The 27,786-nt window shown below is 50.6% G+C and overlaps 1 protein-coding gene across 2 annotated transcripts; it reads left to right on the plus strand.

The window, feature by feature from the left end:
- Positions 1-490: 490 nt before the first annotated feature.
- Positions 491-27,786, plus strand: LOC122546948 (extracellular matrix protein 1-like). 2 transcript variants are annotated; one of them, XR_015755387.1, is made up of 6 exons: positions 491-658; positions 7,793-8,211; positions 10,233-10,652; positions 11,797-11,952; positions 14,663-14,750; positions 21,578-21,810. XR_015755387.1 is itself a non-coding variant. In XM_087985155.1 (6 exons), exons 1-6 carry the CDS (start codon positions 598-600, stop codon positions 21,719-21,721), a joined length of 1,353 nt encoding a protein of 450 aa, XP_087841281.1. In that variant the 5' UTR covers positions 493-597; the 3' UTR covers positions 21,722-27,786. The 2 variants fall into 2 exon arrangements, 1 of the variants encoding a protein (XP_087841281.1); XM_087985155.1 differs by having other exon boundaries at positions 493-658; positions 11,797-12,017; positions 21,578-27,786.

The raw sequence follows: 27,786 nt of genomic DNA on the forward strand, positions 1-27,786 counted from the left end.
CATCCTTACCTTATGCAGCAGCCCCTTGTGAGGCACCTTGTTGAAGACCTTTTGGGAAATCTGGGTACACCACATCTACTGGGTCCCCGTTGTCCACCTTGCTCATAACATCTTCATAGAATTCCAAAAGATTTGTGAAGCCTGACCCGCCCTTTGTGAACCCATGCTATGTCCATACAACAGGACAATTTCTATCGAGATGCCTTGCTAGTCTCCCTTGATAATAGACTCAAACATCATCCCCACTATAGAGGTTAAGCTAACCAGTCTCTAATTCCCTCCCTGTTTAAACACTGGCGTCACATTTGCTGTTTTCCAATCTGCTGGGACAGCATTTAGTGATTCAAACCTCAGAAAATTCAATAGCGCATTGAGAAATATAGGAATTTGCACCTGATTAATGTTTGCTTTCAATTATCTACATTTTGCAATGAGGGAGGAGTTACAATAAGATCACAGCCACACACAGACATACACACACCCTACAGAGTCAGTCAGGAGAGTAGGACACACAATAAATCCTCACCACTGTGTCTCTCACGGTCAGTTGGACTGAAGAGAAATCCAAGATCTCGAAGTAAACACGGAGAGGGCAAAATGTGGGTCTATCTGTTCATCGCTCACTTCCTCCTCCTCGTATCTTCCACCACTGAACATCGTAAGTGTCTCGAATTTTAATTTTCTGGGAAACATTGACAGTAGAAATGTTGTTGGTTATGGCTGTCAGATTTGTACAGGGAGCAAGGTGCCTAGGACATTGTGAACCTGTCAACTTAAAGCCTGATTGAAATCTCGGGAGTCTACTCATCCCCCCGGGAAAGTTCTGACTGGGGAATGGCATCTATTTTACGCCCAACGTGGATTCACTTGATTGATTAACAGGAAGCTGTTTTAAGACAGAAAAGTGCTGGAGAAACTCAGCGAGGCTAATACATCTGTGCACAGAGAGAGAGAGAGAGAGAGAGAACTTCAAGAGTTTAACATTTCGAGTCTGACCTGACTCTTGTTCAGGAATGAGAAGGGAGGTACTTACGAGGTGTGTTTACTACAGATCGAGAAGGGAAAGATTGCTGGGGGGATGGGGGAGACGTAGTAAAGATCTGAAGAGTTTTCCTTTTTCGATCAGGAACTGGAATCCGAAATGATTTCACCAAACTCCACACTCTAACAGAATTACCACCTGCACTCTGTAAAGGTATAGAGTTTTTACAGGGTGTAGAGAGGACCTTCAGCCCACTATCTCCTCCTATCCACTTTCCCAGCGATTTACCCATAGCCTTGTAAGTTCAAGTGGTCATCTTTTTCAGTGCCTTGAAGGTTTTAGCCTCCGCCAAACTTTCTGGCAGTGAGTTCCATATTCCCATCGCCCTGAGGGTGAAAGATTGATTCCACAAATCCCCTCTAAATCTCCTGACCCTCCACATTTAAATCCTCCTTCTCCTGATTTATGCTCTCCACAATTATTTTGCACCTCAGTCAGGTCTCCCTCAGTTCTCGCTGCTCTGTGGAAAACAACGCCAGCCCAGTTGGTGTCTGAACGATTCCAGCCCAGGTGACTCAGCACTAATATCAATGGCTTACCTACAGGGAGTCACGTATTGCTGTCAGTGGGGACCACATCTTTAGTGCCAACTCCACTTCAAAGACGACAGCAGAAAATCCAGGCTGAGAATCTCAGTTTCGAAGTTTCGGAGGGTCTGTGCTTAGAGAGAGCTGCACTGTCGGAGGGTCAGGGCTGAGGGAGCGGGCACTGTTGGAGGGTCAGTGCGGAGGGAGCAGGCACTGTTGGAGGGTCAGTGCGGAGGGAGCAGGCACTGTTGGAGGGTCAGTGCGGAGGGAGCAGGCACTGTCGGAGGGTCAGTGCTGAGAGAGTGGGCACTGATGGAGGGTCAGTGCTGAGGGAGTGGGCACTGTCGGAGGGTCTGCGCTGAGGGAGTGGACACTGTCGGAGGGTCAGCGCTGAGGGAGTGGGCACTGTCAGAGGGTCAGTGTCGAGGGAGTGGGCACTGTCGGAGGGTCAGTGCCAAGGGAGTGGGCACTGTCAGAGGGTCAGTGCTGAGGGAAAGGGCACTGTTGGAGGGTCAGTGCTGAGGGAGAGGGCACTGTTGGAGGGTCAGTGCCGAGGGAGTGGGCACCGATGGAGGGTCAGCGCCGAGGAAGTGGGCACCGTCAAAAGGGTCAGTGCGGAGGGAGAGGGCACTTTCGGAGGGTCAGTGCGGAGTGAGCGGGTGCTGTCGGAGGGTCAGTGCTGAGGGAGCAGGCACTGTTGGAGGGTCAGCGCTGAAGGAGTACTGCACTGTCAGAGGGTCAGTGCTGAGGGAGTGGGCACTGTTGGAGGGTCAGTGCTGAGGGAGTGCTGCACTGTCGGACACTCAGTGCTGAGGGAGTGCTGCTCTGTCGGACGGTCAGCACTGAGGGAGTGGGCACTGTCGGTGGTTCAGTGCTGAGGGAGTGGGCACTGTCGGTGGTTCAGTGCTGAGGGAGTGGGCACTGTCGGAGGGTCAGCGCTGAGGGAGTGGGCACTGTCGGAGGGTCAGTGCTGAGGGCGTGGGCACTGTCGGCAGGTCAGTGCTGAGGGAGTAGGCACTGTCGGAGGGTCAGTGCTGAGGGAGTGGGCACTGTCGGAGGGTCAGTGCTGAGGGAGTGGGCACTGTCGGCAGGTCAGTGCTGAGGGAGTGGGCACTGTCGGAGGGTCAGCGCTGAGGGAGCGGGCACTGTCAGAGGGTCAGCGCTGAGGGAGTGGGCACTGTCGGAGGGTCAGTGCTGAGTGAGTGGGCACTGTCGGAGGGCCAGTGCTGAGGGAGCAGGCACTGTCGGAGGGTCAGCGCTGAGGGAGCAGGCAGTGTCGGAGGGTCAACGCTGAGGGAGAGGGCACTGTCGGAGGGTCAGCGCTGAGGGAGCGGGCACTGTCAGAGGGTCAGCGCTGAGGGAGTGGGCCCTGTTGGAGGGTCAGTGCTGAGAGAGTGGGCACTGTCGGAGGGTCTGTGCTGAGGGATTGGGAACTGTCGGAGGGTCAGTGCTGAGGGAGTGGGCCCTGTTGGAGGGTCAGTGCTGAGAGAGTGGGCACTGTCGGAGGGTCTGTGCTGAGGGATTGGGAACTGTCGGAGGGTCAGTGCTGAGGGAGTGCTGCACTGTCGGACACTCAGTGCTGAGGGAGTGCTGCACTGTCGGACGGTCAGCACTGAGGGAGTGGGCACTGTCGGTGGGTCAGTGCTGAGGGAGTGGGCACTGTCGGAGGGTCAGCACTGAGGGAGTGGGCACTGTCAGCAGGTCAGTGCTGAGGGAGTGGGCACTGTTGGAGGGTCAGTGCTGAGTGAATGGGCACTGTCGGAGGGTCAGCACTGAGGGAGTGGGCACTGTCGGAGGGTCAGCACTGAGGGAGTGGGCACAGTCGGCAGGTCAGTGCTGAGGGAGTGGGCACTGTCGGAGGGTCAGCGCTGAGGGAGCGGGCACTGTCGGAGGGTCAGCGCTGAGGGAGTGGGCACTGTCGGAGGGTCAGTGCTGAGTGAGTGGGCACTGTCAGAGGGTCAGTGCTGAGGGAGCGGACACTGTTGGAGGGTCAGTGCTGAGGGAGTGGGCACTGTCGGAGGGTCAACTCTGAGGGAGTGGGCACTGTCGGAGGGTCAGCGCTGAGGGAGCGGGCACTGTCGGAGGGTCAGTGCTGAGGGAGTGGGCACTGTCGGAGGGTCAGTGCTGAGGGAGTGGGCACTGTCGGAGGGTCAGTGCTGAGGGAGTGGGCCCTGTCGGAGGGTCAGTGCTGAGGGAGTGGGCACTGTCGGAGGGTTAGTGCTGAGGGAGTGGGCACTGTCGGAGGGTCAGTGCTGAGGGAGTGGGCACTGTCGGAGGGTCAGTGCTGAGGGAGCGAGCACTGTCGGAGGGTCAGTGCTGAGGAAGCGGGCACTGTCGGAGGGTCAGTGCTGAGGGAGCGGGCACTGTCGGAGGGTCAGTGCTGAGGGAGTGGGCACTGTCGGAGGGTCAGTGCTGAGGGAGTGGGCACTGTCGGAGGGTCAGTGCTGAGGGAGTGGGCACTGTCGGAGGCTCCTTTCAGTCTGTTCTCTCTGGCAAATAACTTGCTGACGGCTAGCAGCAGCGTACCCTGCCTCTGGGATCACAAAGATATCAGATCTTCAAAGTGAATCCGAATATCTGGTAATGATCACACTGCCCTTCCTGGGGGGGGGGGGGGGGTGTAATGCTGACTGTACCTCGAAACGTTGTGAAGTGCTTTAGGCTGTTCTGAGGTGACAAATCCCAGTCTTTATGAAGCTCAGAGCCGTACTGGGTGTGGTCCACACTCCTTGATTTACAGTTTCCACACGAGGATAGGAACCTGTTACAGTAACTGAGGAGCTGCTTCTGCAGGAGGGATTTAAATTGAAAAGAGTCACCGTGCACGGGGTGGAGTGGGGGGGGGGAAGAGGCTTTGACGAGTTCGGGTTTACTCTATGGACTGCAATAATTGCGGTCGGCTCTCCTGGTTACTCCTTCGATGACTCATTCATGTTCATCTCCATTTCTGTCAGTTTCACTCAGCCATTGAACAGGAACAAGGCTGTTTAATATTCCAAGCCATTTAACTGCACTGCACCTTTACCTGGTAATCCCAGAGGTTGATTATTCCAACACTCTCTCCGCTAACCACCCCTGCCTCTACCCACCCTGCACCATCCCTGCCGAGTAACCTGAGAATGAAAGCAGACAGCTGCCCTGTCCTCACACCACCCCCACCTTGGCACGGTGAGCTGCACTTTCAATCAATGTTCCATATTTATATTCACAATCTACTTTTCAAATCAATTAATGGCCCTCATCCCTCCCTATCACTGTCACCCCCTCCAGCTCCTACACCCCCTCCCTATCTCTGTCACCCCCTCCAGCCCCTACACCCCCTCCCTATCTCTGTCACCCCCTCCAGGCCCTACACCCCCTCCCTATCTCTGTCAGGTCCTCCAGCCCCCTACACTCCCTCCCTATCTCTGTCACCCCTTCCAGCCCCTACACCCCTCCCTATCTCTTTCAACTCCTCCAGGCCCTACACCCCCTCCCTATCTCTGCCACCCCCTCCAGCCCCCTACACCCCCTCCCTATCTCTTTCACCCCCTCCAGCCCCTACACCCCCTCCCTATCTCTGTCACCCCCTCCAGCCCCTACACCCCCCTCCCTATCCCTGTCACCCCCTCCAGTCCCTACACCCCCTCCCTCTCCCTGTCACCCACGACACCCCCTCCCTATCCCTGTCACCCCCTCCAGCCCCTACACCCCCTCCCTATCTCTGTCCCCCCTCCAGGCCCTACACCCCCTTCCTATCTCTTCCACCCCCTCCAGCCCCTACACCCCTCCCTATCTCTTTCAACTCCTCCAGGCCCTACACCCCCTCCCTATCTCTGTCAGCCCCTCCAACCCCTACATCCCCTCCCTATCTCTGCCACCCCCTCCAGCCCCCTACACCCCCTCCCTATCTCTTTCACCCCCTCCAGCCCCTACACCCCCTCCCTATCCCTGTCACCCCCTCCAGTCCCTACACCCCCTCCCTCTCCCTGTCACCCCCTACACCCCCTCCCTATCTCTGTCCCCCCTCCAGGCCCTACACCCCCTTCCTATCTCTTCCACCCCCTCCAGCCCCTACATCCCCTCCCTATCTCTGTCACTGCCTCCAGCCCCCTACACCCCCTCCCTATCCCTGTCACCCCCTCCAGTCCCTACAGCCCCACCCTATCCCTGTCACCCCCTCCAGTCCCTACATCCCCTCCCTCTCCCTGTCACCCCCTCCAGCCCCTACACCCCCTCCCTATCCCTGTCACCCCCTCCACCCCCTCCCTATCTCTGTCACCCCCTCCAGCCCCGACACCCCCTCCCTATCTCTGTCACCCCCTCCATCCCCTACACCCCCTCCCTATCTCTGTCACCCCCTCCAGCCCCTACCTATCTCTGTCACCCCCTCCAGCCCCTACACCCCCTCCCTATCCCTGTCACCCCCTCCAGCCCCTACATCCCCTCCCTATCCCTGTCACCCCCTCCAGCCCCTACATCCCCTCCCTATCTCTGTCACCCCCCAGGTCTCTGCTCTCCTCCAGTTCTGGCCTCTTCCCCGTTTTCTATCACTCTGCCACTGGGGAATTGCCTGGGGGCCAATCTCTGGAACACCCTCTTTAAACATCACCGCATCCCTGTCTCCTCTTTGGTTTAAATGCGTTGGTTGCAGGACAAACTAGCCAAGAGAGTGGAGTGGTGTAAGGTGGACGCGCTGGTGAAATTTGCTCTTGGCCTTGGCTTTGGAATCATATTTGACATGTTTGTCCTGTTAGTTCTGGTACAGGAATGGCCTTAACTAATTGCCAGAATGATATACAATCTTCATCTCATACGCATGCAAAACCTGTCAAATTGAGTGCAGAACCAATCTGCTTAGGACAATTTTCCCAGCCCCAGTGCTCTGTGCACTGTACCACTCTCTTGTAGATCAATTCTGCCCGTGTGCAAGTAACAGCAATTATTATTACTGTGCTGTATTTAATTTCACTTCTCAAAGTTGTCCACTAAATTCTTCATTAATAAAAGCATCCAAAAGAAAAGGTAACATGATCCCCCTTTGTAGTTTGCGTCTGGCTCACAGACATGGGAAGAGACCATGACACGTTTTACCTAAGGATGCTACCATGGCATGGTGGCTCACTGCTATCTCACAGTGCCAGGGGCCCAGGTTCTATTCCACCCTCAGGCGACTGTCTGTGTGGAGTTTGCACATTCTCCCCCGTGTCTATGTGGGTTTCCTCTGGGTGTTCCAGTTTCCTCCCACAATTCAAAGATGTGCAGTTTAGGGTGGATTGGCCATGGGAAATTGCCCCATAGTGTCCAGGGATGTGTAGGTTAGTGTGGATTGGCCATGGGAAGTTGCCCATAGTGCCCAGGGATGTGCAGGTTAGTGTGGATTGGCCATGGGAAATTGTCCCATAGTGCCCAGGGATGTATAGTCTAAGTGAATCTTTCATGGAAAATGCAGGTTTACAGGGATAGGTGGGATGCTGTTTGGAGGGTTGATTTGGACTTGGCGGGTCGAATGGCCTGCTTCCACACTGTAGGGATTCCATGTTCAGGGTGCTATTATAATCCAAAAGATACTCATAACCCCTTGACTGTGAATTTAAGAGGTGTATTTGTTCCTGGTTTTTACTTTAAAGAGAGGTTGTAAGGCAGAGGCGCAGTACATCTACCAATACCACAAGAGTATACAGCTCATGAGGCCTTGGTTTTTTTTTTAAAGGTTGGAACAATAGAAGCAGCCTGGCCGGGTGTGGCCAGCTGTCATGGAATCAGGATTTCTAGTTTTTTTTTTTAGTTTTTAGCTTTAGATTTGAGCAGTTGCAGTCGTGGTCTCTATATTCCCTCTCTCGATTACAGCCAAAGCCTTAGGGTTCTCTTCCTTAACTACAAGATTACACGTAAGACAAAATCTGTTTATTGAATTTGCTGTTGTGCCGAAGGGGTGTGTTTCTGAGAGGTTACTATATTGGAGCAGCTAATTAGTCATAGTTATTGTATCTATTATTTGGTCAGATTTTCCACTAGAGTTGTTATTTTGAGTTCCTCCTTCTTTGGTTGTATTTTAACTACAGTGTTTGAGTAAATTGTGTTTTTGCTTAACGTCAAATAGTCTGACCGGTTGCATTGCACCTGGAACACAGCATTGCCTTAAAAATAAGAAAACATGCGGGTCTACGATATGTTCTTAAAATATTTTGCGGGGTGTGGTCCATAACAATGAAAGTATGTTTATATTTTTGATGCATAATAGATGCTGAAGATAGTCAGTCGCACAGTGATGTGACAGGGCACCACAGTATACAGCAACAGCAAATCTACCCAGCAAAGGCTTCCTTCAAACATCACCATAAACACCATGCCGGCCATCAACCCGAGCCCAGGGCAGGTTGCAAGGATGCTCTCACATGTCCGATACTGACAAAGCACCGTCACCCTCATTTCCCCACATACAAAGTCACCTTCCCCCTGGGGCGCCCCAGTGCTGCCAACATTGGTGCCATCTGCCATTACAAAGGGCACAAGAAGGCACATGGTGACACCCAGCCCCCAAGCACCGGGTTCGGCTACTTACATCGAAGGATTGAAGCAATCGAGAAGATGGAGAAGGGCTACAAGATCTGTTGTCGCAGTCCAAACAGGAAACACAGACTGTCATGCTCAGAGAGCGTGGTGAGTGATTTAACAACCTCCTGGTTGGACCTTCTTAGATCCTGTCCATGTTCCACCTCAGACATTAATACTCCCGCTGTTTTTATTTTCAATAGGAATCATTATTTCCAAACCCCACCCGTTCAGACACCCTCCAAATCCTTGAAACCTCCACCAGTCTGAAGACACCCTCTCCAATTCTGTCACCCCTTCCAGCCCCCTACACCCCCTCCCTATCTCTGTCACCCCCTCCAGTCCCTACACCCCCTCCCTGTCTCTGTCACCTCCTCCAGTCCCTACACCCCTCCCTGTCTCTGTCACCCCCTCCAGTCCCTACACCCCCTCCCTATCTCTGTCACCTCCTCCCGCCCCCTACACCCCCTCCCTATCTCTGTCACCTCCTCCAGTCCCTACACCCCTCCCTGTCTCTGTCACCTCCTCCAGCCCTCTACACCCCCCTCCCTATCTCTGTCCACCCCCTCCCTATCTCTGTCACTCCCTCCAGCCCTTACATCCCCTCCCTATCTCTGACACCCCCCCAGCCCCTACACCCCCTCCCTATCTCTGTCACCCCCTCGAGCCCCTACACCCCCTCCCTATCTCTGTCACCTCCTCCAGCCCCTATACCCCCTCCCTATCTCTGTCACCTCCTCCAGCCCCCTCCATCCCCCTCCCTATCTCTGTCCACCCCCTCCCTATCTATGTCACCCCCTCCAGCCCCTACACCCCCTCCCTATCTCTTTCACCCCTTCCAGCCCCTACACTCCCTTCCTATCTCGGTCACCCCCTCCAGCCTCTCCACTCCCTCCCTATCTCTATCACCCCCTCCAGCCCCTACACCCCCTCCCTATCTCTGTGACTCCCTGCAGCCCCTACATCCCCTCCCTATCTCTGTCACCCCCTCCAGCCCCTACACCCCCTCCCTATCTCTGTCACCCCCCTCCAGCCCCTACACTCCCTCCCTATCTCTGTCACCCCCTCCAGCCCCTACACTCTCTCCCTATCTCTGTCACCCCTTCCAGCCCCTACACCCCCTCCCTATCTCTGTCACCCCCTCCAGCCCCTACACCCCCTCCCTATCTCTGTCACCCCCTCCAGCCCCTACACCCCCTCCCTATCTCTGTCACCCCCCTCCAGCCCCTACACTCCCTCCCTATCTCTGTCACCCCCTCCAGCCCCTACACCCCTCCCTATCTCTGCCACCCCCTCCAGTCCCTACACCCCTCCCTGTATCTTTCACCCCCTCTAGCCCCTACACCCCTCCCTATCTCTGTCACCCCCTCCAGCCCCTACACCCCTCCCTGTCTCTGTCACCACCACCAATTCTGGACTGTTGTGGAGCATTTCAGGGAATATCTCTGGGACACACACACCCACCAACCCCTCCACTCTGTGGCTGAAAACTTCAACTCCCCCTCCCACTCCGCCAAGGACATGCAAATCCTGGGCCTCCTCCACCGCCAAATCCACACTGCCTGACGCCTGGAGGAAGAACATCTCATCTTCCCCCTTGGGACCCTCTAACCACATAGCATCAACGTTGACTTCTCCAGTTTCCTACTCTCCCCTCCTTCCACTTCATCCCAGATCCAACCCTCCAACTCTGCACCGCTCTTGTGAACTGTCCTACCTGTCCACCTTCCTTCCCACCTATCTGCTCCATCCTCCACTCTGACCTATTACCATCAACGCCCCCGCACCAACTGCATCTACCTATCGTCCTCCCAGCTACCTTCCCCTCCCCCTCCTATTTATCTCTCAGGCCCGCACGCCTCACATTCCTGACAAAGGGCTTATGCCTGAAATGTCGATTCTGCTCAGATTCTGCCTGACCTGCTATACATTTCCAGTGCCACTCGTTTCGACTCTGCCTCCCCAGCATCTGCACTCCTCACTTTCTCTGATTTGTAATTTAAACAAAGGCTGGCAGTTGTCTGTCAGTCATCGTTAGCTGGTGCACTTTTGATACTGTGACGTCTGGCTCTGTCGAAGGGCCTGTTGGTGTCGGGGCTGTTTTAGTGCTGTCTAATCTCTCCCAACAGTGGAAGAGAGAACTGAATAACTTCTGCATGATGGAGCAGTCAGTCAAAAGCACGCAGTATCATTGCTGCACCAGGGTGCAGCATGAACGATTCAATTGCTTTGAGAATGATGCCCAGAGCCACCGCTACACCGATGACACTCGGCAGGGAAGGAACAGGCATAGCCTCGTTGGTCGCGATGATGCCACCATGTTAACCATGTCATTGCCAAACGTCATATTCCCTCCCGGAGAGCCCAATAGAGAGAATATCCACAACATCTGCAGCCTGAGAAAGATCCGGCCACGATATTCGAGCGGGTCCCTGCCATTGTCCAGCTACAGTCAGCTGACTCGTCAGGCCAAGGCAATTGATGGGCTCGAGACCAGCTACGAGAAATGCTGCATTGAGCACAACAAGTTGGCATGTGTGCACAAACAGGTAAGCAACTCAGGGACAGGGAGTTTCCCCTTAGACAGCCTCAGCTGGGGAACAACTCAGCAGTTGGTTCCAGTGGTTACCACCGTCTCCTTATTGTTCACCTGGCCACAAGGAGATACGTTCTAAATCCAGTTCACAGGCTCCAACGCAAAGGCCCAGTCCACATTTCCACTGCCGTCACTGAGGGAGTGGGCACTGCTGGAGGGTCAGTGCTGAGGGAGCGCCGCACTGTCGGAGGGTCAGCACTGAGGGAGCGCCGCAATGTCGGAGGGTCAGTGCTGAGGGAGCGCCGCACTGTCGGAGGGTCAGTGCTGAGGGAGCGCCGCACTGTCAGAGGGTCAGCACTGAGGGAGTGGGCACTATCGGAGGGTCAGTGCTGAGGGAGCGCCGCACTGTCGGAGGGTCAGTGCTGAGGGGGTGCCGCACTGTCGGAGGGTCAGCACTGAGGGAGTGGGCACTATCGGAGGGTCAGTGCTGAGGGAGCGCCGCACTGTCGGAGGGTCAGTGCTGAGGGGGCGCCGCACTGTCGGAGGGTCAGCACTGAGGGAGTGGGCACTGTCTGAGGGTCAGTGCTGAGGGACCGCCGCACTGTCGGAGGGTCAGTGCTGAGGGAGCGCCGCACTGTTGGAGGGTCAGCACTGAGGGAGTGGGCACTGTCGGAGGGTCAGTGCTGAGGACAGCTGATTGCCTGCCCGCCATTACTGATGGCTAGCTTTTGATTTCAGATTGATGAAGCCAATTTTCAGAGCTCTAGCTACGACGGGTATTTCAAGCCCTGTGGATCACTGCCTGACCTTCTCCTCCTCGCTCTGTACTGAGTTCACCTTGGATGTAGGGTTTGGTTTGTTTGGGACTGAGGGAGAGTCACATGTCTGGGTGCATAGTCTGAAGCCCAGTGAGTAGGTCGCTGCTGACAGTGTCTGAGGTCACACATTTCCCATCCGATTTCGGAGGGTCTGTAACCACAGACAGATGACCTACTCTCACGTCCACCTCCAAAAGAGGTAGCAGTTGCGTTTGAGATGCAAGTGCTCTTCAGATTGGAATAGCCTGCTTTAGGGTTGTAGGGGTTTCTATGATTCTTTTCACTGTATTCATGTGCGTAGTACGTGACAATAAAGTCAATTCCATTCAACTCTTGCAGTGGAAGCAGATGTTGCTGGAATACTGTGACAGCAAGTTATCCTCAAGCAACTCAGACGATCATTGCTGCTGGAAGAAAGAAGATGAATTGTTCACCTGCTTCAAAAATATTGCTGCGTACCCCAAGTATGACCACGAGATAACAACCATCAGCCTGGTAAATGTGACAGACAATGCTCTGCTCACACTGTGTCAGAATCATTTAAAATTGCTGACCAAAAGGTGAGGGGGCATGGATAGGATAAATAGACAAAGTCTTTTCCCTGGGGTCGGGGAGTCCAGAACTCGAGGGGCATAGGTTTAGGGTGAGAGGGGAAAGATATAAAAGAGACCAAAGGGGCAACATTTTCACGCAGAGGGTGGTACGTGTATGGAATGAGCTGCCAGAGGATGTGGTGGAGGCTGGTACAATTACAGCATTTAAGAGGCATTGGATGGGTATATGAATAGGAAGGGTTTGGAGGGATATGGGCCGGGTGCTGGCAGGTGGGACTGGATTGGGTTGGGGATATCTGGTCGGCATGGACGGGTTGGGCCGAAGGGTCTGTTTCCATGCTGTACATCTCGATGATTCTATGACTCTAAAAGGTGAGTGAAAAAGCTGTTTGAGAAGGTCTTGAGAGACTTTGTTTTGAGTTTCAGTTCTGAACCTTGACCTGCTGCTTCCCCCACGGTCACCACCAAGTGTTCCTATGTAAGGGTTAGATACAGAGTAAAGCTTCCTCTACACTGTCCCTCCTATTAAGCACCCTGGGGACAGGAACAGCACGGGGCTAGATACAGGGTAAAGCTCCCAATACACTGTTCCCCCATCAAACACTCCCAGGGACAGGGACAGCACGGGGTTAGATACAGAGTAAAGCTCTCTCTACACTGTTCCCCCATCAAACACTCCCCAGGGACAGGGACAGCACAGGGTTAGATACAGAGTAAAGCTCCCGCTACACTGTCCCCCCATCAAACACTCCCAGGACAGGGACAGCACGGGGTTAGATACAGAGTAAAGCTCTCTCTACACTGTCCCCCCATCAAACACTCCCAGGACAGGGACAGCACGGGGTTAGATACATAGTAAAGCTCCCGCTACACTGTCCCCCCATCAAACACTCCCAGGACAGGGACAGCACGGGGTTAGATACAGAGTAAAACTCCCTCTACACTGTCCCCCATCAAACACTCCCAGGACAGGGACAGCACGGGGTTAGATACAGAGTAAAGCTCCCTCTACACTGTCCCCACATCAAACACTCCCAGGGAAAGGGACAGCACGGGGTTAGATACAGAGTAAAGCTCCCTCTTCACTGTCCCCCCATCAAACACTCCCAGGGACAGGGACAGCACGGGGTTAGATACAGAGTAAAGCTCCCTCTTCACTGTCCCGCCATCAAACTCTTCCAGGGAAAGGGACAGCACAGGGGTTAGATACAGAGTAAAGCTCCCTCTACACTGTCCCCCCATCAAACTCTTCCAGGGAAAGGGACAGCACAGGGGTTAGAGACAGAGTAAAGCTCCCTCTTCACTGTCCCCCCATCAAACTCTTCCAGGGAAAGGGACAGCACAGGGGTTAGATACAGAGTAAAGCTCCCTCTTCACTGTCCCCCCATCAAACTCTTCCAGCGTCAGGGACACCTAATGACATCAGACCAGAAATAAGGCCATCCAGCCTCACGGCTGATAAGTTTCTCAACCCCATTCTCCCACTCTCTCCCTGTAACCCTTGATCCCCATGATACTCCAGAACCTATTGATCTCCGTCTTAAATATCCTCAATGACCTGGCCTCTACTGCCTTCTGTGGCACTGAATTCCACAGATTCCCCACTCTCTGGCTGAAGAAGTTTCTCCTTATATCTGCTCTAAAGTGTCTTCCCTTTTACTCGAAGGCTGTGCCCTCGGGTCCTAGTCTCTCCAACCAATGGAAACATCTTCCCAACATCCACTCTGTCCAGGCTGTTCAGTATTCTGTAAGTTTCAATCAGATCCCCCCTCAACCTCCTAAACTCCATCGAGTATAGTCCCAGAGTCCTCAAACATTCCTCATACATTAAGCTTTTCATTCCTGGGACCATTCTTGTGAAGCTCCTCTGAACATGCTCCAGGTGCAGTACAACCTTCCTGAGATACGGGGCCCAAAACTGCACACAATACTCCAAACGAGGTCTGACCACCGCCTTATAGAGCCTGAGATGTACATCCCTGCTTTCATATTTAAGTCCTCTCAAAATAAATGCCATCATTGCATTTGCCTTCCTAACGACTGACTCAACCTGCAAGTTTACCTTGAGAGAATTCTGGACTAGAACTCCCAAGTCTCTTTGTACATCAGACTTCTGATACAGTTAGGTACAGAGTAAAGCTCAGTCTACACTGTCCCCCCATCAAATACAGAACTCCCAAGACAGGGACAGCACGGGGTTAGATACAGAGTAAAGCTCAGTCTACACTGTCCCCCCATCAAATACAGAACTCCCAGGACAGGGACAGCACGGGGTTAGATACAGAGTAAAGCTCCCCCTACACTGTCCCCCATCAAACACTCCCAGGGACAGGGACAGCACTGGGTTAGATACAGAGTAAAGCTCCCCCTACACTGTCCCCCATCAAATACCCCCAGGGACAGGGACAGCAGTGAAGGGATTTGCCTTTCTGATGATGGCACTATTGAATAAACTGACAGTTTAACTTGATCAGGGTATCACAGGGTTTTTTTTAAAGTTTATGAACTGCATTGCCATTCTCTCCCACTTCCTGGTGACCTTGGTTGGGAGAGCGAGATGGAGGATAAAATTCAACAAGGGGAGGAGCGTGGTGAAAGGCAATACTTAGAAACGGATTTGTTTGTTGACTGAATTGTTTTTATGGATTCAGGCCGATATCCAAGCTATTGACGACGATACGGAGTGACTGCTGTTCCCATAGCAACCCAAAGCAGAGGAATGACTGTGTGGTCGAGAAGGTAAGGATATATCTTTTGTGATTTGTTTGTTCCCTCCCTCCAGGTGGCACTTTTAATGGTGCTGGCTGGCTATCTGACTGTGTCGGGCATCACAGACAAGATCATTGCGCCAGGCTGCCACTGATACCAATCCCATCTGTGTGGAACACAGCAGCAAGGGATGCTGGTCCATCCCAACACAGACTCATGGTTTCAGTAAATAACTGGTTAGAGTCCAGAAAAGACATTGTTATCACACACAATTATAGAGTCAGAGAGTGGTACTGCACGGAAACAGACCCTTCGGTCCAATTCATCCATGCTGACCAGATATCCTAAATTAATCTAGTCCCATTTGTCAGCAGTTAGCCCATGTCCCTCTAAACCCTTCCTATTCATGTCCCCATCCTTTTAAATGCTGTAATTGTACCAGCCTCCACCACTTCCTCTGGCAGCTCATTCCATACACACACCACCCTCTGTGTGAAAAAATTGCCCCTCAGGTCCCTTTCCCCTCTCACCTTAAACCTATGCTCTCCAGTTCAGGACTCCCCAGGCAAAAGACCTATTCACCCTATGCGACTCCCTCACAAATTTATAAACCTCTATAAGGTCACCCCTCAGCCTCCGACGCTCCAGGGAAAACAGCCTCAGCCTGTTCAGCCTCCCCCTGTAGCTCAAATCCTCCAACCCTGGCAACATCCTTGTCAATCTTTTCCGAACCCTTTCATGTTTCACAACATCGGTGCTCCGAAACCCTACATCGCTGAAGCTGGGCACTAACACGCTGACACCTCCTCCTGCGACCCCCTTGGCCACGATCACACCTGTCATCACCAAACTATCATCTCCAAGACCATCCACAATCTCATCACCCCAGCTGATCTCACAACCTCATCGTCCCCCAACCCTGCACCACCCTTGGTTCTATTTCTTACCAAAGCTCCACAAACCTGACTGCCCCGGTCTCTAACTGTCAAAGAACAAAGAAAATTTACAGCTCAGGAACAGGCTCTTTGGCCCTCCAACCCTGAGCCAATCCAAATCCACTGTTTAAACCTATCGCCCAATTCCTAAGCAATCTGTAGCCCTCTGCTCCCCACCTACTCATGCATCTTAAGTGAATTTACTGGGCCTGCCTCTACTACCTCTGCTGGCAATGTGTTCCAGGCACCTACCACCCTGTGTAAAGTACTTGCTGCGTGTATTCCCCTTAAACATTTCACCTCTCACCTTGAAAGCATGACCTCTCGTTATTGAATCCCTCACCCTTCATGGTTTTGTAGACCTCAGTCAGGTCCCCCCTCAATCTCCTTTTTTCTAATGAAAACAATCCTAACCTACTCAACCTCTGTTCATAGCCAGCACCTTCCATACCAGGCAACATCCTCATAAACCTTCTCTGCACCCTCTCCAAAGTGTCCACATCCTTTTGGTAATGTGGCGACCAGAACTGGACACTGTAGTGCTCCTGCCTCACTGAACTTCCTTCCATTTATCTTGACTCTGTGCTGTCCCCCTTGGTGCAGGAATTCCCCACCTACATTTGAGATACCACCCAGGCTCTCCAACTCCTCCACGACTTTCAATTTCCCCCATTCCCAACGCCTCATTTTCACCATGGACATTCAGTCCCTCTACGCCTGCATTCCCTCATAATGAAGGCCTCCAAACCCTCCGTTTCTTCCTCTCCCGCCGACCAACCCAGTCCCCCTCCACCCTCATTTGATTGGCAGAGCTGGTCCTTACCCTCAGCAACTTCTCCTTTCGATCCTCCCACTTCCCACAAACCAGACGGGTGGCTGTGGGTACCCATATGGGCCCCAGCCCTGCCTGCCTCTTCATAGGAGACGTGGAACAGTCCCTCTTCCACAGTTATACCAGCACCATTCCCCCCGCTACATTGATGAATGTATGGCTGCTCATAGAATCCATTACAGTGTGGAAACAGGCCATTTGGCCCAACAAGTCCACATCGACCCTCTGAAGAGTAACCCACCCAGACCCTTTCCCGTACCCATTATTCTACATTCCCCCAACTAATGCACCTAACCTAATTATCCTTGAGCACTATAGGCAATTTCCCATGGCCAATCCAACCTAACCTGCACATCCTTGGACATTACGGGACAATTTAGCATGGTCAATCCACCCTAACCTGCACATCTCTGAGCACTATGGGCAATTTAGAACAGCCAATCCACCCTAATATCTTTGGACTGTGGAAGGAAACCGGAGCACCCGGAGGAAATTCACACAGACACGGGGAGAATGTGCAAACTCCACACAGACAGTCGCCCGAGGCTGGAATCGAACCTGGGCCCGTGGTGCTGCGAGGCAGCAGTGCTAACCACTTAGTCACCATGCCACAATGTAAACGTTTAATTCGTCACACCAACACCTTGCACCCTGACCTCAAATTCACCTTGTCCATCTCCGATACCTCCCTCCCCTTCCTGAACCTCCCCGTCTCCATCTCTGGTGACTGACTACACACCAATGTCTACTACAAAACCACTGACTCCCACAGTTACCTTGACTATACATCCTCCCGCCCCACCTCCCGCAAAGTCGCGATCCCCTCCTCCCAATTCCTCCGCCTCTGCTGTATTTGCTGTCAGGATGAGCAATTCTTCTCCAGGACATCCTAGATTTTCCCGTCCCAATCACATCTCCTTCATTTCCCACACTTCTGCCCTCAAACCCCACCCTCTGCAACACCAAAAAGGGTAGAATCCTTCTGGTCCTCACATTCCACCCCACCAATCTCCAAATCCAGCATAGCGTCCTCCCCCCACTTTCGCCACCTACAGTCAGACCCGACCACCAAATTTATATTTCCCTCCCCACCCCTATCTGCATTCCGTAGGGACCGTTCCCTCCGTGACTCTCTCGTTAGTTCCACACTCCCCGCTAACCCCCTCTCCACTCCTGGCACCTTCCCCAGCCACTGTAAGAGGTGCAAAACCTGCGCCCGCATCGCACCTCCCTCTCTGCCCACCCCCTCACCTCCGTCCAAGGCCCCAAAGGATTGTTTCAAATGCGGCAGAGATTTACTTGCACATCCTCTCACCTCATTTACTGCATCTGGTGCTCTTGATGTGGTCTCCTCTACATTGGAAACACCAAGAGCAAACTCGCAGAACAGTTCAGGTCCATATGCAGTAACCAACCTCACCTTCCTGTGGCCATCCACTTCAACTTCCCCTCCCACGTCCCTTGGGACATATCCGTTCTGGGCCTCCTCCACTGCCTACATAAGGTGGAAGATGAGGAGGAACATCTCATCTTCTGCCTTGGGAGCCTACAACCACATGGCACGAACATTGAATTCACCAGTTTCCAAATCTCCCCTCCCCACTCCTCATCCCAGATGCAACCCTCCAATTCAGATCCGCCATCTTGACTTGACCTGACCTAATCAGTCCATCTTCCTTCCCATCTATCTGCTTCACCCTTCCCATCATCCGACCACTATCACCTCCTACCTTTACCCGCCTATCGGGTTGCCCCATCCCCCTTCCCCATTTATCTCTCAACCCTGTTCCCCCGTCCCCAATCCTGAAGAAGGGTCCTGCCCGACACATCGACTCCCTTGCTCGTCAGATGCTTCCTGACCTGCTGTGCCTTTTCCAGTGCCAAGCTTTATCGAATTCTGGCCTCCTTCCTATCGAAAAGATGTTGTGAAACTTGAAAGGGTTCAGAAAAGATTGACAAGGATGTTGCCAGGGTTGGAGGATCTGGGCTACAGGGAGAGGCTGAACAGGCTGGGGCTGTTTTCCCTGGAGCGTCGGAGGCTGAGGGGTGACCTTAGATTAGATTAGATTACTTACAGTGTGGAAACAGACCCTTTGGCCCAACAAGTCCACACCAACCCACTGAAGCGTAACCCACCCAGACCCATTCCCCTACATTTACCCCTTCACCTAACACTACGGGCAATTTAGCATGGCCAATTCACCTGACCTGCACATTTTTGGACTGTGGGAGGAACCTTGAGCACCCAGAGGAAACCCACGCAGACACGGGGAGAATGTTCAAACTCCACACAAAGAGTCACCTGAGGCGGGAATTTAACCCAGGTCTATGGCGCTGTGAGGCAGCAGTGCTAACCACTGAGCCACCGTGCCACCCAAAACCTTTTGTAAACTTGAAAGGGTTCAGAAAAGATTGACAAGGATGTTGCCAGGGTTGGAGGATTTGAGCAAAAGGGAGGCTGAACAGGCTGGGGCTGTTTTCCCTGGAGCGTCGGAGGCCGAGGGGTGACCTTATAGAGGTTTACAAAATTATGAGGGGCATGGATAGGATAAATAGACAAAATCTTTTCCCTGGGGTCGGGGAGTCCAGAACTAGAGGGTATAGGTTTAGGATGAGAGGGGAAAGATATAAAAGAGACCTAAGGGGCAACGTTTTCACGCAGAGGGTGGTACGTGTATGGAATGAGCTGCCAGAGGATATGGTGGAGGCTGGTACAATTACAGCATTTAAGAGGCATTTGGATGGGTACATGAATAGGAAGGGTTTGGAGGGATACGGGCCGGGTGCTGGCAGGTGGGACTAGATTGGGTTGGGAATATCTGGTCAGCACGGACGGGTTGGACCGAAGGGTCTGTTTCCGTGCTGTACATCTCTATGACTCACAACGTCCTTCCTATAGCAGGGTGGTCTGAATTGAATGCAGTATTCCAAAAGTGGCCTCACTAATGTCCTGTACCAGCAGCAACATGACAACCCAACTCCTCATTAAACAACATGGTTATGTATAGCTGAACCCTAGCATTGTGCTTCATTGAGTTGGCCAGCTGAATCCAGCTCAGCTGTCAGTAGAAGTTGGTACTCACTGATTTGCCAGTAGGAAAGCTCAGTACTGTCATCTAGTGTCTGCCTTTGATAAACAAATTGTGGCAGAGACTTGGGAACATCAGAAGAGGTGGCGCCCCTGGTGTTAAGACAGTGAGTGTTTGCTGCTCTGCCATCATTTCAAATCTATCTCAATCAATGGGGGAAAAAAAACCATTCTCATCACATTAGGAGACAGAACAATATCGCTAGTTAATTTGGACTGCCTCCAACATGAATTCAGACAAACAGGCTACAGAAATGGAAGCATTCCTCAACAATGTATAAATACACTCACGCCTCCTGCTGTGACAATGTTGAGAGAACTTTATTCTGTTTTGAACAGCATGCTGTCCCTATCCTCGGAGTGTTTGATGTGGGGACAGAGGGAGCTTTACTCTGTATCTAACCCCGTGCTGTCCCTGTCCTGGGAGTGTTTGATGGGGGGACAGTGTAGGGGGAGCTTTATTCTGTATCTAACCCCGTGCTGTCCCTGTCCTGGGAGTGTTTGATGGGGGGACAGTGTAGAGGGAGCTTTACTCTGTATCTAACCCCGTGCTGTCCCTGTCCTGGGAGTGTTTGATGGGGGACAGTGTAGAGAGAGCTTTACTCTGTATCTAACCCCGTGCTGTCCCTGTCCTGGGAGTGTTTGATGGGGGGACAGTGTAGAGGGAGCTTTACTCTGTATCTAACCCCGTGCTGTCCCTGTCCTGGGAGTGTTTGATGGGGGGAACAGTGTAGAGGGAGCTTTACTCTGTATCTATCCCCGTGCTGTCCCTGTCCTGGGAGTGTTTGATGGGGGACAGTGTAGAGGGAGATTTACTCTGTATCTAACCCCGTGCTGTCCCTGTCCTGGGAGTGTTTGATGGGGGGACAGTGTAGAGGGAGCTTTACTCTGTATCTAACCCTGTGCTGTCCCTGTCCTAGGAGTGTTTGATGGGGGGACAGTGTAGAGAGAGAGGTTTACTCTGTATCTAACCCTGTGCTGTCCCTGTCCTAGGAGTGTTTGATGGGGGGACAGTGTAGAGGGAGATTTACTCTGTATCTAACCCCATGCTGTCCCTGTCCTGGGAGGGTTTGATGGGGGGACAGTGTAGAAGAAGCTTTACTCTGTGTCTAAACCGATACTGGATCTGTCCTATGAGTGTTTGGTGGATCAGTCCAGAGAGAGCTTTAACCTGTATCTAGTCCTGTGCTGACCATGTCCTGTTGGATCCTGATATCTCCAATCCTCGTTGCTAACTTCCCAAAATGAAAAAAGTTAAAGATCACACAACACCAAGTTATAGTCCAACAGGTTTAATTGGAAGCACACTCTGTATCTAACCCTGTGCTGTCCCTGTCCTAGGAGTGTTTGATGGGAGGACAGTGTAGAGAGAGAGGTTTACTCTGTATCTAACCCTGTGCTGTCCCTGTCCTAGGAGTGTTTGATGGGAGACAGTGTAGAGGGAGATTTACTCTGTATCTAACCCCATGCTGTCCCTGTCCTGGGAGGGTTTGATGGGGGGACAGTGTAGAAGAAGCTTTACTCTGTGTCTAAACCGATACTGGATCTGTCCTATGAGTGTTTGGTGGATCAGTCCAGAGAGAGCTTTAACCTGTATCTAGTCCTGTGCTGACCATGTCCTGTTGGATCCTGATATCTCCAATCCTCGTTGCTAACTTCCCAAAATGAAAAAAGTTAAAGATCACACAACACCAAGTTATAGTCCAACAGGTTTAATTGGAAGCACACCAGCTTTCGGAGCGTCGCTCCTTCATCATCAGCGTCGCTCCGAAAGCTAGTGTGCTTCCAATTAAACCAGTTGGACCATAACCTGGTGTTGTGTGATTTTTAACTTTGTACACCCCAGTCCAACACTGGCATCTCCAAATCATTCCCAAAAGGAGAAGCTGACTCATGGCTGTGATTCCTGATCATGGCCGTGATGGAAAGATTATCACAGTAAGTTACAAAGAACTGTAAAACTTCAAATGAGACTCCTTACTGTCTCATCTTGTTTCCACAGAAACGGTCTTTCTTTAGTCGCATCTGTGGCAGTCAAAATGCTACTCGGAAAAACCATCTGAATTGCTGCTCCCGTGACACTGAGTCCTGCTTCAATACACTTTATCTGTCCAACATTACAGTGGCCGCTAGGTATAATTTCTAAGTGGCATGGGGAACCTTGTGGTTCAGTTGGTGATGTCTTCAAGCGATTCAAATATATAAAGTGAAATATTAAATGTCTTGATTCTCTGGTTTGTAGTTTCTGCTTTGGATAAATTTTAATACATTTAAGGGATGCTGAATGGGGTCACTTTCACAGGTGTCTGTCCCTCTCACAAGGATACCTGAGTGATATGATTAGCTGTTCATCGCAGCTACACAGAGTCCTCAGATTTTCGTGATGTCTGAATATCTTCAGAGTAGCGCAAGGACAGAGACTGATGGCACGAGGTGGTGAGTCTGAAAGAATGATGAGAGGGGAGAGGCACAGAGAGAGCGAGAGAGACACACTCACACACACCAACACACACAAAGACATACAGATCAAGTGAAAGACAGACATATCGACAGAGGGATAGAGAGAGACACACATACAGGGAACAGAGAGGGACACATACAGAGACAGAGACACACACAATGGGACAGACAGGTGCAGAGTGAAAGACGCCAATCACATCCTTGAGATTTTGTCAATTCCAATAAATTCTTGAACTCATCTTCAGATTTAACTAATCATTTCTTTTTGGATGGGTGCGGTGTGATTGTAGTTAGTGTTCAGTCAGATCTGAGTACAGCATGATACTGAAGGCAGTGTTCTGACTGGGGGATAAGGCATGTACCTTTTAGCTACGTGGTAAGTCTTGGGTTGCTTTGTGTCCTTTTTTGCAGGATCAGTTAAAAGGTTATTTACGGAATGCTTTACTGATGATACGCCTTTGCTTTGAGAGAGGCTAGGTGCCAACTGGGATGACTCAGTTTTCATGAGAAGGTTTGAGCTCCTTCCTCTGGCTGGATTGACACTGGCAGTGCCCATACCGAGAGAGTGCCGCACTGTTGGTACACTGTCCGTCAGAGGAGGCATCAAACCAGGAGCCCTCTCGGGTAAATACCCCAGACAACTACTGAAGAGTGGTGGTGGTGGGGTGGAGTGCTTCCTACACCCTGGCCAGCATTCCCATTAATACCACGAAAGAAAAGCTGACTGAGCATGCATTCTTATGGGATTTTGCTGTGTCTGAAATGTTTGTTCCATCTGCTAACACTCCAACAGCCAAGTGTAACAATTACGCACCATTTACTGACCGTTTGCTTACGTTTAAGTGGACGGAAATGTTGGCTATGGGCTTTTAAAAACGGCCAACCTACCAGCAAATTGCCCAAAAGAATTTGTCTGCATTCTGTCCGTGTGAGACGTGAAGGATTTTTGATAAACCACCCCATGCACAGGCCAAAGGGTTGGGTGCTTAACTTTTTTCACTAGTAACAGCTTGTATTATCTGATCACATGACAGTGCCTGGCCAAAACACATAAGGATGTAGGGAATATAAGTGGGAGTGGGTCACTCAGCCTCTCCAACCTGCTACATCATTTGGTAAGGTCGTGACTGGTCTGTTTGTGGCTTCAAATTCTCTTTCCTGTTTGCAGCACATCAATGTTTACACCCTCATCAATCAAAACTCAATCTAATTCAGCTCTGAATATATTTAGTGACCTAACCTCCGCTGGGTGAGAGAATTCTAACGGCTAACAAAGAGAGAGAAAAAATATCCTCCTTTAGTAGGTGACCTCTTCTTTTCAAATGATGCCCTCTGGTGTTTAGAGTCCTCGTCGTTCATGAGAAAAATCCCTCAGCACCAAGTCCTCTGCCTCAGAATCTTCCATTTCAATAAGATTAACTTCCATTCTTCTTAACTGTAATGCAGGGAGGGACAACCTGCTCAACCTTTCTTCATGTGACAAACCCTTCAGCCCAGCAATCAGCTGAGTGAATCTTCTTCCAATGTGAGAGAGTATTTTCTTAAGCAAGGAGGGTGAAGCTGTAACAGTACTCCATGCAGAATCTCACCAATAGCCTGTGCGGTTGTAGCAAGACTTTGTTTTGAGCTCCGCCCCTTGCAATAAAAGCCAATATTCCTTCTGCCTTGTGATTTGTGTATGAGGAAACCCAGGTTCTTTTGTACTGTAACATGCTCTACTTTCTCTCTATTTAAACAATATTCTGCTCTTCCTTTCTCCCTGCCAAAGTGGGCAGCCTCACATTCTCCCACATCATACTCCATTTGTCCAATTTTTGTTCACTTGCCTTAACAAACCTCTTGTATCCTCCTCATGGCTTGATTTCCTACCTATCTTTATATCATTAGCAATTGTGGTGATAGTATGGTTGGTTTCATCATCCAGACTGCAGGCTCTCGGGTAAATACCCCAGACAACTACTGAAGAGTGGTGGTGGTGGGGTGGAGTGCTTCCTACACCCTGGCCAGCATTCCCATTAATACCACGAAAGAAAAGCTGACCGAGCATGCATTCTTATGGGATCTTGCTGTGTAGACTGTAAGAGGTTGTGGCCCCCTTACAGATCCCTGTGGCACTCATAGAGAGTCATAGAGACGTACAGCACAGAAACAGACCCTTTGGTCCAACTCATCTATGCTGATCAGATATCCTAATTTAATCTTGCTTAATGAGCCTTTTAAATGTTGTAATTGTACCAGCCTCCATCACTTCCTCTGGCAGCTTATTCCATACATGCACCACCCTCTGTGAAAACGTTGCCCCTCAGGTCCCTTTTATATCTTCTGCCCCCTCACCTTAAACCCATGCCCTCTTGTTTTGGACTCCCTTACCCTGGGTAAAAGACCTCTGCTCTTCACCCTATCCATGCCCCTCATGATTTTATAAACCTGTATAAGGTCACCCCTCAGCCTCTGACTCTCCAGGGAAAATAACCTCAGCCTATTCAGTCTCTGTCTCTCTCGGTCAAACCCTCCAACCCTGGCAACATTCTTGTAAATCTTTTCTGCACACTTTCAAATTTAACAACATATTTCCAAAGCAGGAAGACCGGAACTGAACACAATATTCCACTAGTTACAGTTTTCCAATCTGAAAATCACCTACTCATCCCAACTTTCTATTTCTTGTTTGTTAGCCAATCCTTTTATCCAGGCTAATATTTCACCTCCAACATGTAAGCTCCCACTTCATGTAATGACCAGTTCTGAGGGCAGAGGAAATGCTTTGAGGACACCCCCCTCACAGCCTATAAAGTCACCCCTTCAACCTACAATGCTGTAGAGAAAAATGTCCCATTCTATCCAGTCTCTCCTTAGAACTGAAATCCTCCAGTCCTGGCAACATTCTTGTAAATTATTTTTCTGTACCCTTTCTAGTTTAACAACATCCTTCCATTAGCAGGATGACCAGAATTGTATGCAGTATTCTAAACGTAGCCTCAGCAATGTAGCCCCCCCCCCTTCCCTGATGCTTCACAGCATCTGAAGCTCAGACGTCAGTGCACCAACTCTTGGAGTTGAGGGTCATCAAGCTGCAGACACTAATGGCATTTGTGGATGATGGGTTTGGCCTGTACTTACCGATGTTTAGAAGATGAGAGGAGACTTTATTGAATCAAACAAGATTCTTATCAGATTTGATCGGGTAGATGCAGAAAGCTTGCTTTCACTTGTGGGATAGTCTAGGTCCAGAAAGCATACTCTCAGAATAAGGGTGTGCCTTTCTAGGACAGATGAGGAGAAATTCATTTTCTCAGAAGACAGTGAATTTGTGGAATTCTTCAGCTTAGAGATGACTGCAGAGGCTGGGTTGTTAAGTATATTCAAGGTCAAGGTTTGATTTGATTTGATTTGATTCATTGTTGTCACATGTACCTGGGTACAGTGAAAGTTTTGTTTTGTGTGCAGTACAGGCAGATCATACTTTACAAAGTGTATTAGGGTAATAGAACAAAGTGAAGGATAGTGTGAAATGGCTGCAGAGAAGGTGCACAAAGAGTGAGATCAAGATCAAAGACGTTTAATTGTATGTTTCGGATCTCCAGCTTCCTAATGTTATTTCAGACTTTTACCCAGTACAGGGATCAAAGATTATAAGGAAAATGCTGTAGAGTGGAGTTGAGGATTATCAGATCAGCCACGATCTCCATGAATGGAGGGGCAGACTCAACGGGCTGCTTCTGCTACTACACCTTGTGGTCTTAAGGGAACCATACGGGTGTCCACCAACATCCACATACAGGAGGTCCCTGGGTTACAAATGGGTTCCAATCCTGAGTACGTTTGTAAGTCAATGTTTCTGCAAATTGGAACACTGCAGTATAATATGTCCATTCGTTTCACTCATAGGATTTTTAAAATTAACAGTACATGATCTCGTTTGTAAGTACCGGTGTTAGCAAGACAGGAACCATTTGCACTACAGCTGCACTTCCCTACCCTGCCCACATTTCTGTGTTTTATTTAACAAGTAAAGTTTAATATTGCTGAAGGAAAAGACATGTTGTTAAAACTTCTTTTCCAGCACACTGTGAGAACGTAACCTCCAGGGTACACTCAGTTCCATTATCTCAAAATGTTAGAAACACTCAATTCTGTTCAGCGATCGGGGAGGGAATTATTGCAAGGTTTATGATAGGTCACACAGAACAGTCTGTGGGTCATGGAAGAGGAGTCCAAAGGACACAGTTATTTTAGGATGAGAGGAGTCTTTTGGAATAGGGTTGTCATACGATGAGAGATTGGGTTGACCGGACCTGTATTTACCAGAGTTTAGAATAATGACAGAGGGTTTCATTGAAACATATCAAATCCAGGCAAGGAAGGGCAGTCTTAATGCAGGGATGATGTTTTCCTTGTTTCGTGGACGGGGACGGGGACGGGGGGGGGGGGGGGGGGGTGCTGCTAGAGTCTAGAATAAGGATCTCAAGATACAGAGGAAACAATTTGGGACACAGATGAGAAAACATTTCTTCACTCAGCAGGTGGTGAACCTGCAGGATTCTCCATACAGCATGGAAACAGACCCTTTGTCCCAACCAGTCCATGCTGACCATGTTCCCAAACTAAACTAGTCCCACCCTGCCTGCACTTGGCCCATGTCTGTGCAAACATTTTTTATTCATGTACTTATCCAAATGTTGTAACTGTTCCCACATCCAACCCTTACTCATGCCACACACAAACCACTCTGTGTAAAAAAATTGCGCCTCATGCCTTTTTAAAATCTTTCTCCTCTCACCTTAAAAATATGCCTCCAATCTTGAAATTCCAACCCTAGGGAAAAGATGCCTGTCATTCACCTTATCCATGCCCCTCATGATGTTATGAACTTCTATAAGGTTGTCCCTGAACCTCCTACCCTCCAGTGATAAAAGTCTCAGCCTATCCAGCCTCACCTTATCATTCAAACCCTCCAGTCCAGACAACATCCTGGTAACTCTCTTCTGAATCCTCTCCAGCTTAATGACATCCTTCCTGTAACAGGGAGACCAGAACTGGACATAGTACTCCAGAGGAGGCCTCACCAACGCCCTGTACAATCTCAACATCCTTAGAAATGTGTGAAAGGCAAGTAATTGAATATACTTCAGAAAGAAATAGCTAATTTTCTGCAGAGCTGAGAAAGTGGGAAGGTCATTGTCTTTGCGTTGGGGGATAGCCTTGAAGGACTCAGGAGAATTAAGGGTTCAGCATACCTGAGAGAGTAGGGTTTCAAGCAGTATTTGCTTGAATATAGCTGAGCAAGATTGGAACTTGGGCTGGGCATGGTGGAGAGGGGTAGTAGAGCTCAGGGATAAGACTGATTCAAACTATTGGTGGAGGGCTGGAGTTATGCTTGCGAGTGAGTGCTGACCTGCAATTTCGGAGTCCGGGGGAGCTCAGGTCTAGGAAAGGAAGGTGATCAACCAGAACAGGAGCAGTCGTTGAGACAGTCCACAACACAGCGACTTGTGAGAGGGACAGCTTAGCAAAAGAATTGTAATCTCTTAGAAAACTGGATTTGATGAACCATCATGTCTTTAGTATCTGGGTGAGAAATCTGTGAGATCTGCTTTGATTACATTTGCTATTTGATTTGCACTGTGCAGTGTTCAGGCACAGTCTATTGTCATATTTATCATGTTAATTCTGGGTGTTAAATATGAATTGTGCGTATATTGTAGAACATATTACAGTTCTAATGTATAATAAAGTTCATTATTTGTTCAA

Source organism: Chiloscyllium plagiosum, unplaced genomic scaffold, assembly GCF_037043375.1.
Source record: "Chiloscyllium plagiosum isolate Xiang-an unplaced genomic scaffold, Cpla_swu_hap1 HiC_scaffold_50, whole genome shotgun sequence".
Classification (NCBI taxonomy): domain Eukaryota; kingdom Metazoa; phylum Chordata; class Chondrichthyes; order Orectolobiformes; family Hemiscylliidae; genus Chiloscyllium; species Chiloscyllium plagiosum.

Bases quoted from the DNA above. Each gene is read 5' to 3' on its own strand.
- LOC122546948 (XM_087985155.1), top strand. From the start codon at position 598: ATGTGGGTCTATCTGTTCATCGCTCACTTCCTCCTCCTCGTATCTTCC. The intron at 659-7,792 runs GTAAGTGTCTCG...GATGCATAATAG, and splicing joins ATCTTCCACCACTGAACATC to ATGCTGAAGATAGTCAGTCG. The intron at 12,018-14,662 runs GTGAGGGGGCAT...TTATGGATTCAG, and splicing joins TTAAAATTGCTGACCAAAAG to GCCGATATCCAAGCTATTGA.